Source organism: Rousettus aegyptiacus, unplaced genomic scaffold (assembly GCF_014176215.1).
Source record: "Rousettus aegyptiacus isolate mRouAeg1 unplaced genomic scaffold, mRouAeg1.p scaffold_m13_p_7, whole genome shotgun sequence".
NCBI lineage: Eukaryota > Metazoa > Chordata > Mammalia > Chiroptera > Pteropodidae > Rousettus > Rousettus aegyptiacus.
This window is the reverse complement of record NW_023416310.1, coordinates 100,231,341-100,246,477: the sequence shown is the minus strand read 5'-3', so window position 1 is coordinate 100,246,477 and position 15,137 is coordinate 100,231,341. Positions and strand designations below refer to the sequence as shown.

The 15,137-nt window shown below is 50.5% G+C and overlaps 1 protein-coding gene across 2 annotated transcripts in view; it reads left to right on the top strand.

The window, feature by feature from the left end:
• The first annotated feature begins 3,413 nt into the window (after positions 1 to 3,413).
• The window catches only part of TGFBI (transforming growth factor beta induced), a 31,997-nt gene continuing 20,273 nt past the window's right edge, over positions 3,414 to 15,137 (top strand). The window contains exons 1-2 of one of the 2 annotated variants that reach the window (XM_016137708.2): positions 3,414 to 3,613; positions 8,174 to 8,272. In XM_016137708.2, the coding sequence (XP_015993194.1) occupies positions 3,480 to 3,613; positions 8,174 to 8,272 (233 nt within the window). In that variant the 5' untranslated portion in view covers positions 3,414 to 3,479. The remainder of the gene's footprint in view (positions 3,614 to 8,173; positions 8,273 to 15,137) is intronic. The other variant, XM_016137709.2, reaches the window with a different exon arrangement.

Sequence of the window (15,137 nt, the reverse complement as noted above, 5' to 3'; positions counted from 1 at the left end):
CAGAATAGGATTCTGTAGAAAGGATTTTTTTGATGTGGAAATCATCAGAATAGTTGTTTCTATCCTGTGCTCTGGATTTTCTCCCTGAGACTCCAGAAAAAGAAAAAAGGGTGGGGGAGAAAGAAAGAAAGAGGAGGAAGGAAGGAAGGGAAAAGAAAGGAAGGAAGGAAGGAAGGAAAAGAAGAAGGAAGGGAGGGAGGGAGGGAGGGGAAGGAAGGAGGCTTTCGAGAGGTAGGAGAGGAGAGAGTATCCCCCATTCTTCCTTCTTCCTTATAGCAGGAGAGGAAGGAGTCTTCCTCCGTCCCTTCCTTATAACCACCACAATGAGGAACAGGATGCATAGATAAAGTGCAGCTAAATCCCAGGACCCCAAACTTAGAACCTAGTGCAGCAAGAGAAGCATTCTCCTCTCTCAGAGTTGCTTTCAGGAAAGTCCCATAATTCCAGACCGAAGTGTGCATTTGACGGTCCTCACCAGTGAACAGAATGAGCCCCACCTGGACAGAGGGACAGGCAAAGGGAACATTTTCCTCAAAGTGGCAGAGGTCCCCAGCACTGGGACTGGCCCCCACAGGAAGCTGGGGAGTGACTGTCCCACCTCATCTTTCTGAGGAGATGGGGAAGGGAGGAGACAAGGGAGTACATCGGGGGAGGACCTGGCTCTCTCCAAGGTCAAAGTCACCCCAGAACATCCCCTAGTCGTCAATGCAGAAGATATGGCCTGGAATCAGAAAGTTCCAGAAAACTTTCTGTAGCCTTTCGGTCTTGGTTTTCTGAGCATCAGCCATAGTCCAGGATCCGCTCAGTGACAGGGTCAGCTTGAACTCTCTGGCAGCAATGGCGGCTCTGAAATTTTCTTCTCCTTTGGCCTCTTTGGATCTCCCCGGACCTCTGTCCTTCAGGGTTCCTTCTCTGCTTCCCCTCACTCTCTCTAAATGGTGCTTTCAGGACACCAGCCGGCCATCTCCTCCTCTTCGCTCTTTCTTTTCCAACACCTGCTTCTGAGGGAGTTCGCCCAGCCCATGGCTTCGGCCACCACCTGCTAGCGCAGTAACTCAAATCTGCATCTCCAGTCCTCACACCTCCCCTGAAATCCAGACCTTTGTGGGTAGCTTCCTCTTGCATTTCTCCACCTGGAAAGGCAGGGGGCCACCAGGCGTGATGTGAACACACCAGAAGCAGGCCTCCCTCCCCACAGGCACCCACTGTGCACCCTCACCAGTGTGTCCGACATGCACCCAGTCTTCCCAGCTGTAGGTCGTCTCTGACTCCCTCCTCTCCCTTGCCCTCCAAGTCCACTGGGTTTCCGGGGTTTCTGAGTCTAGTCACTACTACCGGTGAACTCCCCTGAAACCTGCCCCCTCCTCTCCACTCCCTCCACCGTTCCCCCAAGGCAGGCCCTCAGTGGCTTTCACTCCCTGGGTACCTTGTCCTTCCTCTAGCCCCACCCCAAAACATTGCTCTGCCCACTCCTCTCCTGTTTCCCCTCCCCCCACCCCTTCCTAACTCTCTCGCCCATGGCATTGATCACTTCCTTTCTATCAGCATCCTAACATGTCCCGGCCTCTCCTGACTGTCTCCTCCCACCACCCCAACTCTCCCCTTCCCTTCTCAGACAAGTTTCTTGAAAGAGTCACCTATACTCTACACTCGCTGTCTCTCCATCAGACCCTCCATGATCTGGCTTCAGCCTGCCCACTCTCCACAGCCACATCCCCCATGCCTCTCTGAGGCACAGCAGAAGCTCTTTGGATCTATCTCGCATGCAGCATTGCTGCTAACCGCTCACTCCTTCTGGGGCTCACACTCCCCATTTCCTCCTGCTCTCCTGTCAGCACTTCTGTCATCTGTCATCACCCACCTCTTGCTACACATGCCCCCCCCCCCCAAGAGAATTCATCCGCTCCCACAGCTTTGGCTTTTTACAGGCTGAGGATGACTCCACATCTAAATCTCTACCCCGGATCTCTCACCTGGGCTCCAGGTCCTTATATCCTGCTGCCCACAGTACCCGAAAGAATCACAAGCACCTCCAACTCAGTATGTCCAAAACCGCTTGCCCTTCCCTGGCAAATGGGCACCTGCCTCCGTGTCCCTCACTCTAAAAATGGTACCAGCGGCGACCAAGGTGCCCATGCTGATCACAACTTAGTCATTTCCGACTCCTCCTCCTTTTCTCCCACACCCTCTGGGTAGCCTCCAAGTTCTGCCGAGTCCGTTATCCCAGACACCCCTAAGGTTTGCCACCTCTCTTTGTGTCCACCTCCACTACCGTGGTCCCCTCTTGGTCACCTGAACTTCCTGCCTCAAGTCTTGCCACATTTTATTTTATCTAATCCTCTCATAGGCTGTTCCTGACATTAATGGTGTTCTTTGCCTGCTTCTCCATCACCCGCTGGACTCTGAGTTTGGGTCTAGGCCCTGTGACATGCCTTCCCTTCTCCTCTACCCATGACTCCACCTCCCTGTGATCAATGCCATGGTCCAGCCAACAGGACAACCTGAATTCCCCGAATGTACACCTCATTTTGCCTGGCTAACTCCTTGTCACCTTTCAGGCCGAAGAGCAGGTGTCGCCTTGTCAGAGCCTGATGCCTCCTCAGGGATCCAGAGCTGCCCCTCTCCATGGCACATTGTAGCATGGCCCCAAAATTTCCAGACTGTGAGCTTTTTCAGAAAGAGCCTGCGTCTTATCCACTCATCCATCTGTGTCTCCCCACCCACCTTTCTGACTAGCAGTGCCAGCTAGCTGATAGGTATTTGGGTGAATCCCTCCCTCCCATGTGACTATTTGTTTACTTGATTTGAGCTCCTCCAGGGCAAAAATCTTGCCATTTCCATCTTTTCACAGTATCCATCTGGCTGCAGTGCTGCACAGATACTTACTGAGGGAGAAGGAGAGTGTGCCATGGACCCCACCCTTCTCTACAGTTTCCAGGAGTAGCTTAGAGTCTAACAAAACCTGTCCCACATTTTTCGGGCCCTAGTAATCATAACATTTACTAGTTCTCTTTCACTGAGCAGGCCCAGGGGAGAGTGGGGTACTTGTGGAATGCAGAGGCAAGTCTCCTGAGAGAGTCTAGTGGAGAGCAGTATTGCTTCTCCCCACTTGGGGCTGTGTTTTGTAGCCTCAAGGCCAGTGAGGAGGGATCTTTGGGCTCAGGGTCCTGCAAGCTCCTGGAGGGAGCCCGTGGCTTGCGGAGAGCCTCGGGCACAGCCGCCCCTAATTGCTTACCTATCCTTCCCTTGGGGCCCAGGAGCAGGTTGGGGAGCCCAAGGAAGAGGACTGGGCAGAGAGGACAGTGAGCGGAGCCGCTCAGCCTGGAGCCTGCGGGCAGGGGGCGGGGGCGGCCGGGCGCCGGGCCCCCGCCCTCCACCCGCCCGCCGGGCCTCCCCGCCCCTCGCTGCGCTTATTAGCCCGGCCCGCGGCTGAGGCGCTCTCACTGCCCCTGCCTTCACTCAGCGCGTCCTCTGGCTCCATGGCGTTCCTCGTGCGGCTGGTGCCCCTCGCCCTGGCGCTGGCGCTGGGCCCCACCACCACCCTGGCGGGCCCCGCCAAGTCGCCCTACCAGCTGGTGCTGCAGCACAGCCGGCTCCGGGGCCGGCAGCACGGGTAAGCCGGCCGCCCACTGGGGTGGCGGAGGGACTGGCTCGGGCGCCGAGGACAAAGCCCAAAGGAAATGCAGGCAGCCGTGGGGCGCTCACTTGAAGGGACCAGCCCTGCACGAGGCAGAGGGAGAGAGGCGGGGAACGATGGAGGGAAAGCCGGCAGCGGCGGATGCTTTGTAGAGGAAGCGGGTGGGAGAGCTGACCAGTGCCCCCAGACTCAGGCTTTCAGCATCTCCTTACAACGGACAGGAGGAGGGAGGAGTTGGCAGCCCTACCCAGAATCACTCTGGAAAGTTGGCCAGGGCAGAGAGGAAGCCCACCTAGCAGTGCACATATACCAGTCCAGCCAGGTCCTCATCCGCTGGGGCCACACAAGTGGGGCCACTCAAGGCCCCCAGAATCCTGTTCACCTGGCCAGGCTCTGCACCCACCACCTAGCACAAGACAACGTTCTTTCTCCAGGCACAGCCAAGCCGGTAAAGGCAGTGTGGAGTCTCCTCCCCTGCCAGGTGAAGAACAGGAGAATTCTGTGGCCTCACACGCATTGTACAGATGGAGAAACTGAGTCCACAGGGGACATACCACTTTTCCAAGGTTCTGCAGTAGACACTGGAGCTAGGATTGGAACCTCTCGTAAAACAATAGCTAGGTTTATAAATTTGGGACAGTATCATTGCAGATATTCCTTTGAGACACTGAAGATGTGTTGGCTTTAGGAGACAAACCCAGGCAGAGGGTGTGACCTGGTAAAGACCTTGGCAAACCGAGGCAGAGATGGGCAGTGTTCCTACCTCCCCAATTAAGTCATCCTGCTCACACATAGCTAGGCTTTGCGGTAACTTTCCAGCCTACCTGGTAATACCAATTCCTTCACAACTAGGTAAAACCGTGTGTGGATAGAGTCGTTGTGTCGCAGGCCAAATGTCACTGGGTCTGGCATTCAAAGCCAGGTAGTGCCCAGACCTCTACATGACTGGGAAGATCTCAGATCAAAAAAGTACTCAGATCAAAACTCACTGTTGGGGGTGATGACAGAATTGACTCCATAGGACTTTAGAAAGCCTCGGTTCCCGCCCCAGCAGTTCTCTGCAGTTGGCTGGTTATCCTGGTTCCGTCCGTCCACCTCTAGCCTTGTGCACTTACTTGTCCTCTTAGGTTCCCGGGGCTGCGGGGAGTGAGTCAGGCCTCTCCATGGAGTGAAATCAAGCCAGGTCATGCCACAAACTCAGTATTCTCCTGGAAAGAGGAGAACACCCGGGATGTCCTGGGGTCTTTAGGGAAGTGGAAGTATCACCTCTGACTTAGGCTGGTACAAAAGAGTGAGGGGGCAGGTCGGAAAGACAAGGGGCATATGAAGCATGAAAGTCAAAATGTGAGCAGCTGGCATTTTCGTTGTCTGCCCAGCTCGCCTTTGTCCCGCGCCTTTCTTGCAAATGAAACATGTTATTTTATGTATCTTCTGGGAGGTTTCTGTTCCCTCTGTGTCTTAGCCATTATGTCAGAAGATATTACGCCCCGCAGTACTGTCGCCCAGGATGGTGTCTGTGCACACGACGGCGGAGCTTCGCCGCAGGTGTTGGGCGGGCTCCACCAAGAACCATCTCTGTAGCAAACCTCTTTCTCTTCAGAACACAGAAGAGACATTAACCAGCCAGAAAACAGGATTTTTTAAAAATGTAAATTCTGAATTTCAGGTACTAGATCAACTTCTTCTTTACCCTACACACACACACACACACACACACACACACACACACACACATCAATACTCCTGCAGGCTAATCCTCTTGATTAGCTTCTTGCAGTGCAATTGGAAAGCTCATTATGACCTCCGATGGGCAGAGTGGTCTAAGAAGACACGTGTGCATGCCCTCACCCTGTAAAGTCTGGCTGCACAGACAGGCGAACCGTGACAGCGTGACAGTATGGTTGCAGGTGTAATTGCATTTACTCTGATCTTACTGTCCCTGAAAATACTACAGGGCTGCCTGGCCTTGCACGTGGGTGTGGCACCCTACGCAAAATGGATATCCTTGTTCAAGCTCCAGCCCTTCAAAGTGCGTACTGAAGAAAAGGGAAGGAAAATCTGTTCACTATTTTAAGGAACTGCAGTGTGCTCCAAGATGCGAAGGAAGAAATAAGAGGTTGCCGTGCTTGTGGGGAGCCCTTTACTGCACATCACCTTTTTTTGCATCTATTGTTCATGTTCCCATTTTACAGATGGAGAAACTACAGCTTAGTGAGATGGAGTGACTTAATCCAAACACAGAAAGCTGTCAGGAGAGTCGTGACTATGATGTGGTCTCTTGACTCCCAGTTGTTATCTGTGTTGCTATAGGGAAGGAAAAAATAATCCTGAAAGAGAACTAAAAATGCAATCCCCTTCTGAATATCAACAACCAAAACTGGACTGAATGTCCCGATGCACTTGATTTTCAAATCCAAGTTGAACAGCAGAGCTGCTGTGCTTCTGTCGGGAGTTCCAGAAATGGGATGCTCATTTTGATTAAACTTTGGCACAAATTTCCTATATTTGCAGCCCACTCCCTCTCGCACTGCTGTGAGATGGAGCGGGCCACAGTGACCCCCAGCTTCTGCTCCTGTCTCAAAAGGCAGCAGCAGTGGAAACGCACTCCACAGAGGAATGTTGGAGCCACATTCATGAGAGACTCGCTGAAGATTCGCCAGACGCCTACGGAAAGTTGCAGAGAATGCGACAATAATTGTTTCCTATTTGGTCAGAGAGAAGAATTTCTGAAGTTATACACCTAGGACTGGAGTGTCGCCAGCAGGAGCTCTCCAGGGGTTACTTGGGGACTCCTGTAACCCGTGAATCCTAGACAGCAAACAGATAAGCAAGGTGGATCTGCTAGAATCCTCTGGTTGCTGTGGGCACTTGGCCAGACCCAGCTAGGACTAAGGAGATGGGCTCTTCTCCCTGCCAGCCCGTGGTTTCATCCCAGCCTTAACTCCTCTGGCCTTACACCGACTCACTAGTATTTACTCTGCTCCTTGGCCCATTCGCCTTTGCTTAGCAAACCAAAAACTGTACAAGAGGCGACAGCCACAAAGTAGAAGAGATAGAGCTAAGGAATAAAAGATCAGCCTGCTCTGTCACCCAATAACCTGGTTCTGAGTATTTGAGAATTGGCAAAGGTCTTATAGCCGATGCGATGGGAATGGCAGGTGAAGCTCTCACTTCAGTGTCTTCCTGAAAAATACTGTGCACATCAAATGATGGCTATTGATTGCATTTTAAAGTTATAGAAGAATTGATATGGAAGAATGACAACAACTGAAGTTCTCTCTGCACAGAGGTTGTGTGAAAGCCCTCCGTCTCTTCGCTTTGCTGTCTTCTGACTTGTGGTTCAGTCGGATGAACTGCCTGCTGCCTGCTCAGGAGGACCCTGTCACTGCACATCCACAGCTGCCTTCTTTTCCCAGGGTCAACTGTTGAAGGTCCTGCTACCACATGGCCTGGGCACAGTTTGGATCAGGACTGGGTACACTAGAATAAAATACACAAAAGCAGAACCCCCTGGCTTGGGGAAGAAGGCTTCTCATCAGAACCCGAGCATTTGCACTCAGCTTTTCCATAAGTTCCCGAGGATCCTTCTGAACTGGGAGCAGTATTTTCATTTAAGTTCATTCCAAGCTGCTCTCACACCTTTACCCGGTGCTAGTCCCCTGGCCTCATCTAGAATATATAAAACAAGAATGAGACAGAACACCTGCTCTCAAGGTTCTTTGGAAGGTAGTTGAAGAGAGAAGAAATATGCACCCTGGTCAGTTTTAGGATTCTTTATGGGACCCTTGGTCGAACAAGGGCTGTCTCCCAGGTCAGAGGCGGATAGACGAGTGTCACTCGGGGCACTGGGAGAAGGCTTTCTGAGGGAAGTGGACTTGAGCTGAGGCCTAAGTATGAATGACTGAGAGTTCAGTGGGAGAGCGTTTCCTACCCAGGTCTTGATGGCAGCTGGCCATGCCCTCTGGTTTCCAGCGGGGCACTCTGGTCGGTTGTGTTTGGTAGCCAGGCAGCTGGCCTAGGGACACAGAGTATGTCTGCATGTGGAGCTGCCTGGGAGGTGCAGGGGCTGGGACATTGGCCGCCCCTCATGACACCTGTGCACTGGGATGACAGCTTAGAGCCCGTAGACATTCTGGCTCAGTTTGAGGTGGAGATGCAGAGACAGGCTGGGGACTTCTTACAAAGCTTCTTTGCTTAGTAAACGTGCCACTTTTATTTAGCTAGTTTTCTCAATCTGTAACACACAATCTAAAACTTTTAAGATGCTTTTAGTTCCACTTACCAAATATTAGTGTCCAAGAAGGATATTTACATGAAGAAGTTAGGTCTGTACGTGTGATATACTCTGACAGTTTTCAGTTTGGGGGGGAATTTGCCAGGGGCTGATGGAAATCTAGGCCAGGAGGGCCAGCGTCTACCCCCTGGTACCAAGGCTGAGGTGACAGTATCTTCTCCATATCTACGAATTTCTAATGACCCAGGAGGGCCCACAGGATGTGCCGACCATCTTGCTCACACTGCTGCTTCTGTTTTCAGTCCCAACGTGTGTGCTGTGCAGAAGCTCATCGGCACCAACAAGAAGTACTTCACCAACTGCAAGCAGTGGTACCAGAGGAAAATCTGTGGCAAATCCACGTGAGTATCTGTAACCGCTGAAGCCCTCCAGCCTCTGAGGAGTCTGGGCTCCATGTGTGGTGGCTGCAGCTACCTCCAGGCCTGGGCCAGCCTTCTGAAAGGTCAGGCTGCCTGGGAGCCATGAAGACGCATGTGCAAACATGTCAGGGAACCGTGTGCTTGGGAGTGGCCGTTTTAGTAAGCTGGCCAGTTTTACATTTTTAAGGCTCCTGACAAGACTTGGATACAGTTTTAAGGGCTGATTTGAGATTATAAGAAGCGTGAAACGTGTGTGTGTGTGTGTGTGCCTGCTTCTTAATCCTCACTAAATGACACAAATATTATCATTATGGAGAAGCCACCAGCATGTGACTCTGGGAAAGGAAACCCACTGGTGAACTTATACACCACTCCTGCTCTGCACTCCTAAGCTGAACACCCCAGAAGACTGAGAATACCAAGAAGTACACACATAACAAGGCAGCATAGCATATTAGGAACATAGGCTCAGACTTCCTGATTCATACCCTGGCTCTGCCACTTACCTGGGCCAGGTGCTTCTCCTTGGAACCCTCGATTATTATCTCGTCTGTAAAATGCGAGTAACAATAAGACAACATTTACATTTTGGGATTGTCTTAAGGATTGAATGAAAGACTCATATGAGAGGCTAAGGTGTCTGGCACATAGTAAGTGCTCAGTAAATGCTACCTGCCATTACTATTATCCCTAGAACCTGTAAATCTAGGCCACACAAACAGAAACGAGTGTGCCAGTGGGGTGTGGACCAGTGTGGTTACAGTGGGGCTTGTTGGTGCCTCTGTCAGCCTGCAGGGAGGTGGCATTCACCCCAACCTCCGGCAGCCTGATGGAAACAGGGTGTCATGCATGTTCTAACAGAATTCACTGGAAACCTAATCTGTTTTGGCGCCAATCGGCAACAAATCTCAAAGCTGGCTGTCTCCTACAGATAGGAAGATGTGCTATGCAAAACCTCCTGAGCCACTTGTGAGGGTCTGCCCTTCCTCTTGTCTGCTAATAGGATTAGGAGACTCTAAGCTACTATCCTGAACACTTTCCCATGTTAGGAGTTTTTAAATGTATTGCTCACGACATCGCTTTTGAGCAGACAGCTTCTCCAACTTCATAACCAACTGAAGGAAGAGAAAATGTTCTTTTCTTTACAGTGTACATGGAAAAAAATATCCCAACTTGTGCCCCTGAGTGTGTTCGGCAGTTGTCAATCCTAGTATGACTCAAGGGAAATTAGAGATCATGGCAGAGCTGGGGAGAGACCAACAGCTCCCCAGGAGCCTGTCAAGGGCAGGTTCATGATGGCTGGTTCCCTACTTGACCAAACCCAGCTTCAAAGCTGAGGGTTGAGTGAGCTAGAAGGACATATACCTCCAGCTTCAGTGAACGAATACCCAGTGAGAATTCTTGCTGCTGTGAACAACAAGAGATTGCACAAATTCTGAACCACATATCCTTGTATGGTGCTCGTTAAAAAAAAAAAAAAAAAAAAAAAAACACTTTTAGTACTCTGATTTTTCCCATGTGCCTATATTGTCTACTCAAATAAACAGTTAACTACTTAAACACCGAGCCAGGCCCCACGTAATTGCTTTTTGGAAGGTGACCAAAAGCACTCGTAACAAGCAAACGTCTCTTCCACATCTCAAAGCTCTGGGTTTCAAAGGGCTCTACCTTTTTGTTAGTTTCAGTTTCCCTAAAAATAGGACCTGCTTGTGATGTCAAGCTGGCCATGGGGTGACACTGGCCATGGTATTTCAGGTGGCCCTATGTTGAGGCATTTGCCGGATGAGTTCACAGATTGATAACGTCCTGGCAGTTCCCAGGCCGACACTGCTGCCGATGACGAGGCGCCGTGGCTTATTGGCTCTTGCGCCCGCATCCTTCTCCATCTAGGTGCCAGGACAAGGCACAGGCAGCACAGTGGTGTGTTGGCACAATGTCCTGAGGACCCCGTCTTCCCCTCCGGGCAGGCTGGGCTCTGAGAGCGTGAGGATGGTGATGCTGCGGCCCCTCCCACCGGTGAGCGCAGGGCGTCCCAGGCACTGGGTAAAGGAATTGATTGTGGGGTGGGGTGGGGGTAGAGTGGAGTCAGGCAGAGCCCAGTGCCAGGTCCCAGCCATCAGCCTAGCTTGACAAAGCCAGAGGGGTTGATATGCATACACGACTTCTTAATGGGGCCGTGGCTTCGGGCAGCTTCAAAAAGAGGAAATGAAGATAGAAAAACACGAGTTGATATAAAACTTCATGATCTAGGACGAGAGGGTCCCTTCCTGGAACATCACGTGCCTGTCAGGAAGGTGGAGCTGACTTGGAAGAGGGCCATGGAACTCAGGGAGGGAAAGGGGAAGCAGTGGAGCTCCTCTCCGTTGTCCCCAAGAAAGCTGAGAATGAGCAGCCTTGCAGTTCACTTGCGTACCCAGGTCCAAGACGCATGTCAGAGCTGCCACTGACCCCCAGGAATTAAGTGCCATGGGTGCTCAGGAAGGGAAGGAGAGAGAGCTGTGCTGGCTGGAATTGACGTCATCCTGGTAAAAATGGGTCCCTAGGTGCCCTTATTTGGGTGAGGACCAGACTGAGCAATGGGGAGCTTGGTGGTCGGAGCAACGAGGACTGTCTCAGTGTGGGGCCAACTTGGGCATTGGGAACTTTCTCAGCAAGACTCCAGGGGAAAGGCTGGAGCATAAGTATACATTGGGATGAAAGGGAGCAAAGTGTCAAGGGAAAGGGGGCAGCACAGGTCACCAAGGGACCCAGGACCAAGGCGAATTTAAACTTGAAAGCAAACAAGTGAGACTTGGCAGTGTCTGGTCGCACGGAGACCCAGAAGCTGGAGCCACCTCTAACTAGGGGGAGGGTACTGGCCATACTTAGCACTCCCCTCAGGGGACACTACATTGTCCTCTGACAATAGCTTTTCTGTATTTCCAAAAAGAGAAGAAATGGAATCTTTGGTACTATTTGTCAATCCCGACATATGGATTTTATTACAGAAAGTGATTACTAGTGGGCCTCTATTTAGTGACTTGAGTGAATTTTATTACTTGGAAATGCAAGTTAGCTTTTATTTCAGATCCTAAAAAGCACCAGAGTAATACAATAGCTAATCAAACAGTGAGTTGTGAGGGAGACAGCATCCCACTCTGATTTCGGGTAACAGTCTGATCAGTAACCATAAAATTTTTACATGCAGCAGCTTGAGCAATGGTGCAGGAAATTGTGGTCAGGAAGCCTTGCTGCCTCTCGACAGTCCTCCTTTGTGCAAACCCCTGCAAGAGGGAGGCCTAGTTAACAGCCAAGTTGGAGCTGACATCTTGGGGCTGTAATAGCCTTTGCAGGAGCTCAGACATCATAAACGTGGCACCGGGAGACCAGCAGGAGCTGGCAGGTTGGGGTGGCAGCTGTCCATTCCAAAAGTCTTGACGTTGTTTCACAAGCAAACACATTTCATAAACGCAATAGCCCTTCTCTGGAACCAAGATGAGCTGGCAGGGTATTCCCCTTTCTCTAGTAGCAAGCATTGCTTTGCCCAGGGGCTGAAATAATACTTCTTCAGCACTGTATTAAAGCTTAGAAACTTGACTTACCAAAGCCAGCTGGTGCATGCTTGAGCTTTTCCATCAGCCAACAGAGCTCTTTCCAGTAGATCTCATTCTGGGAGGGCAGCCAGGGACATGGCAGTGACGCTGAAGAAGAGCCCTCTCTGTCCTCCCTTTCCTGTATCCTGCGACCTTGATGCCAAGAGGAGGAAAAAAAGAGGATGTTGAGAGGACATCTAGGGAAGCCAGGCTGTCCCCAGACTCACACCAGCACCTCGTTCCCTGTTTCGTATTCCCTGTGCACCAGCAAAGAGGTAGGACCTGGGGATAATCTCCAAAATAGCTGAGATTTTACGTCCACCCAACACCAGGGGTTTACCAAACCAAACACCTCTGTTAGGCAGGGCTTCCTGAAGGTTCTGTCTCATTCTGCAAACTCCTAGGAGGCAGCTTAGCTGACATGGAATTTTGTTCTATTGAGTATTTCCATGAATCCATGTACCACCTCAGGTAAGGCCCTGTGGGAGGCAAAATAATGACCCCTTGAAGATGTCCACATCCTAATCCCTGAACCTGTGAACATGTTCTCTTACAAGGAAAAAGAGATCTTGCAGTCATGATTAAGTTAAGGGTCTTGAGAAAGGGAGATTATCCTGGATTTTCAGGATAATGAGACCTTGCAGACATGATTAAATTAAGGGTTTTGAGAAAGGGAGATTATCCTAGATTATCGGGTGAGTCCCGTTTAATCATAAGGGTCCTTATAAGAAGGAGGCAGGAGGGTCATGGTCGGAGAGGAGATGTAACAATGAAAACAAACTAGAGTGATGCCTCCACAAGCCAAGAAATTCAGGCAGCGTCTAGAAACTAGAAAAGATAGGTGATGAATTCTTCCCTAGGGCCTCTAGAAGGGCCTTTGGTTACAGCCTTTGATTTTAGCTCTGTAAGGCCAATTTCTGACTCTAACATCCAGAGTTGTAACATAATAAATTTGCATTGTTTTACCCTACTAAATTTGTGATAATTTGTTATAGTGACAATGAGAAACGAATACAGGCCCTATCTATTGAGTTATATAGATGTGTTATGAGGGATTTATTTATTACAAAGTTATTTCATCAGTGGCCTCATGTAGGACTTGCTTTCAATGAAGTTAACCTAATTTCAATTTTAAAGTTTATACCCAGAGTTTTTAAAGAATAAGCTCAACAACTGAGCCCTTGGTAAATACCAAGCATCTGTTAAGTGCTTTTCTTATGTAAGCTCATTCAATTCTTACACTCACCCTATTAGATCAGTTTGATTATTAGCCAAGAAGGCCTCAGGGTTGGCAGAGGCCATTTGTTCCAGAGTCACCAAACTACTCCTGGTTGCTCCTCCACAGTCTGGTGTCATTTCGATCTGCTACAGGAGGACTCGCCAACACCTCTAGTGAGATGGCGAAGGGCACGGGAACTGAGGAGACACAGTCAGCATCCAGAAACCCCTCAGATGCCCTCACACATTGCTCAGAAACAGAATGCCACAGAATAACATAACTATATTTTCTAAAGACTCAGTCTCACTACTAACCAAGCTGTGCCCGGTGAATGGGGTAGTAGTGCGATCTGTGTGGGTAGACGCTAGGTTAAAACAAGCCTTTTTTCACCAGGGGCTCAAGATTTTTATTTTCTACCGGGAAGCTCAAGAAAGCCCAGCTGAATTTCCAAGGCCAGGAGTGCAGAAAATGCACCACTCCAGGCAGGCAGTCTGTGGGTCATGTTGAATGTCTAGACAGTATCGGTCTTTGTTTGTTCTGTGACTCCACTTGGAAATCATGATACACTGAATGGTTTACCTTCCATCACAGGAAACCGGCTCTCAGGCTCCATTCCTTGCTCCACCTATGTCCAGGGCCTCTCTAGAGCATTTACAGCTACAAAAGCCAGCCGAAAGCATGAAGGATACTTGGGAGACAGTGATTGTTTAAATGTCCTATGCCGACTTCTTAGAAGATGCTTAAGGGAGAGAAACACCAATACTTCTACCTTTATCCCATCATCAGTAAACATTTTGGAGGGGACTGGAGGAGGGCTTCCCAAACATCTCTGTTCTTACACCTCGCATTGGCACTGTCTTTTTACTCTCCTCCCCTCCCCCCAGTTAAATGCCCTTCTAATTTGGGTGGCTTCCCTCACTTTTTCCCTCAAATTGTTCTTCTGACCAGGGAAGCTAGAATTAAAGTATTGTTGACTCTTAACCCTAGAAGATATGCTTTTTCTGACCTGAGGGGTCTGCTTATTGGACTGTGTCAGCGCAAGGAGAGCCAGGAGCCTTTAACTGGAACAGCTTTTGCTAATGAGATTCGATTCAGAGACCAACAGATCAGTCTACTCTGCTCAGGGAGGCCCGGGAACTGTGGAGACACAGATGGGCGCGCCCTGTGGTCTCCACCTTTTGCTGCGTTCATCCGAGAGAGATGGCATCATGACTGCCCCAGCCCCGTGCCCCAGCAGGATGTGTGTTCTGTCCCAGGCCAGAGCCCAGGGAGGGTGGCACACGAGGCTGAGAACAGAGACTGCTCATCCGGAAAGGTTTGGTTAAGAGGTGTCTCAATGGGCTGTCTTCCCAGTCTGCAGTTTCCAGATTCCCTCTGCTTTTGGGGGACCGTGCAGACTGGTTCTGAGTAGAACTGGTATTGTTGGGACAGGGAACCCACCAGCTGTGGAAGCATCTCAACCTTTAGGGCTGCCAGGCTCAAGCTGAGAGGCATGGCTTACACCTGTGCTCCTAGAGAGTACCAGGGATGTCCCACTGTGGGCAGAGGGAGGGCAGGAGAGCGAGCAGCCAGCAGGGTGAGAGGTTTAGGAGAAGGCTTCCTGGCAGAGAACCAGGAAAAAGTCTTCAGCTAGGGAACTGAGCCCTGCCAGGGGTAGTGTGCCACCCACTGGGAGATAGGGGTGCAGAGAGCCCACCAGAGAGGCACAGTGAATGCTGACAAGGGTTAGCTCTCATCACATTGGAGAGAACACTTGTGTCCTCTCACTGTTAGACTTTCCAAAACAGTCTGCTTTCCCCCCAATATGTGCATTGCCAAGAGCAATGGGAATCGGATTGGACTCAATGAAATTCGAGGAACATCCTAGATCTGCCCTTACCTGCCTGTGGTCTTAAGAAGCCGCTTGGCCCTTCAGAGCCCTTGCAGCTTTCTGATTCCATCCTAAGTCTCATTCTCCACATTGAGATTTTCTGCTTAGCTTGTCCTTTCTCCCCAGCCCCTTGGCCCTCTCATTTCTCCTGTGTCATTCCAGCCCTTCCCCCTGGCCACCCTCTTT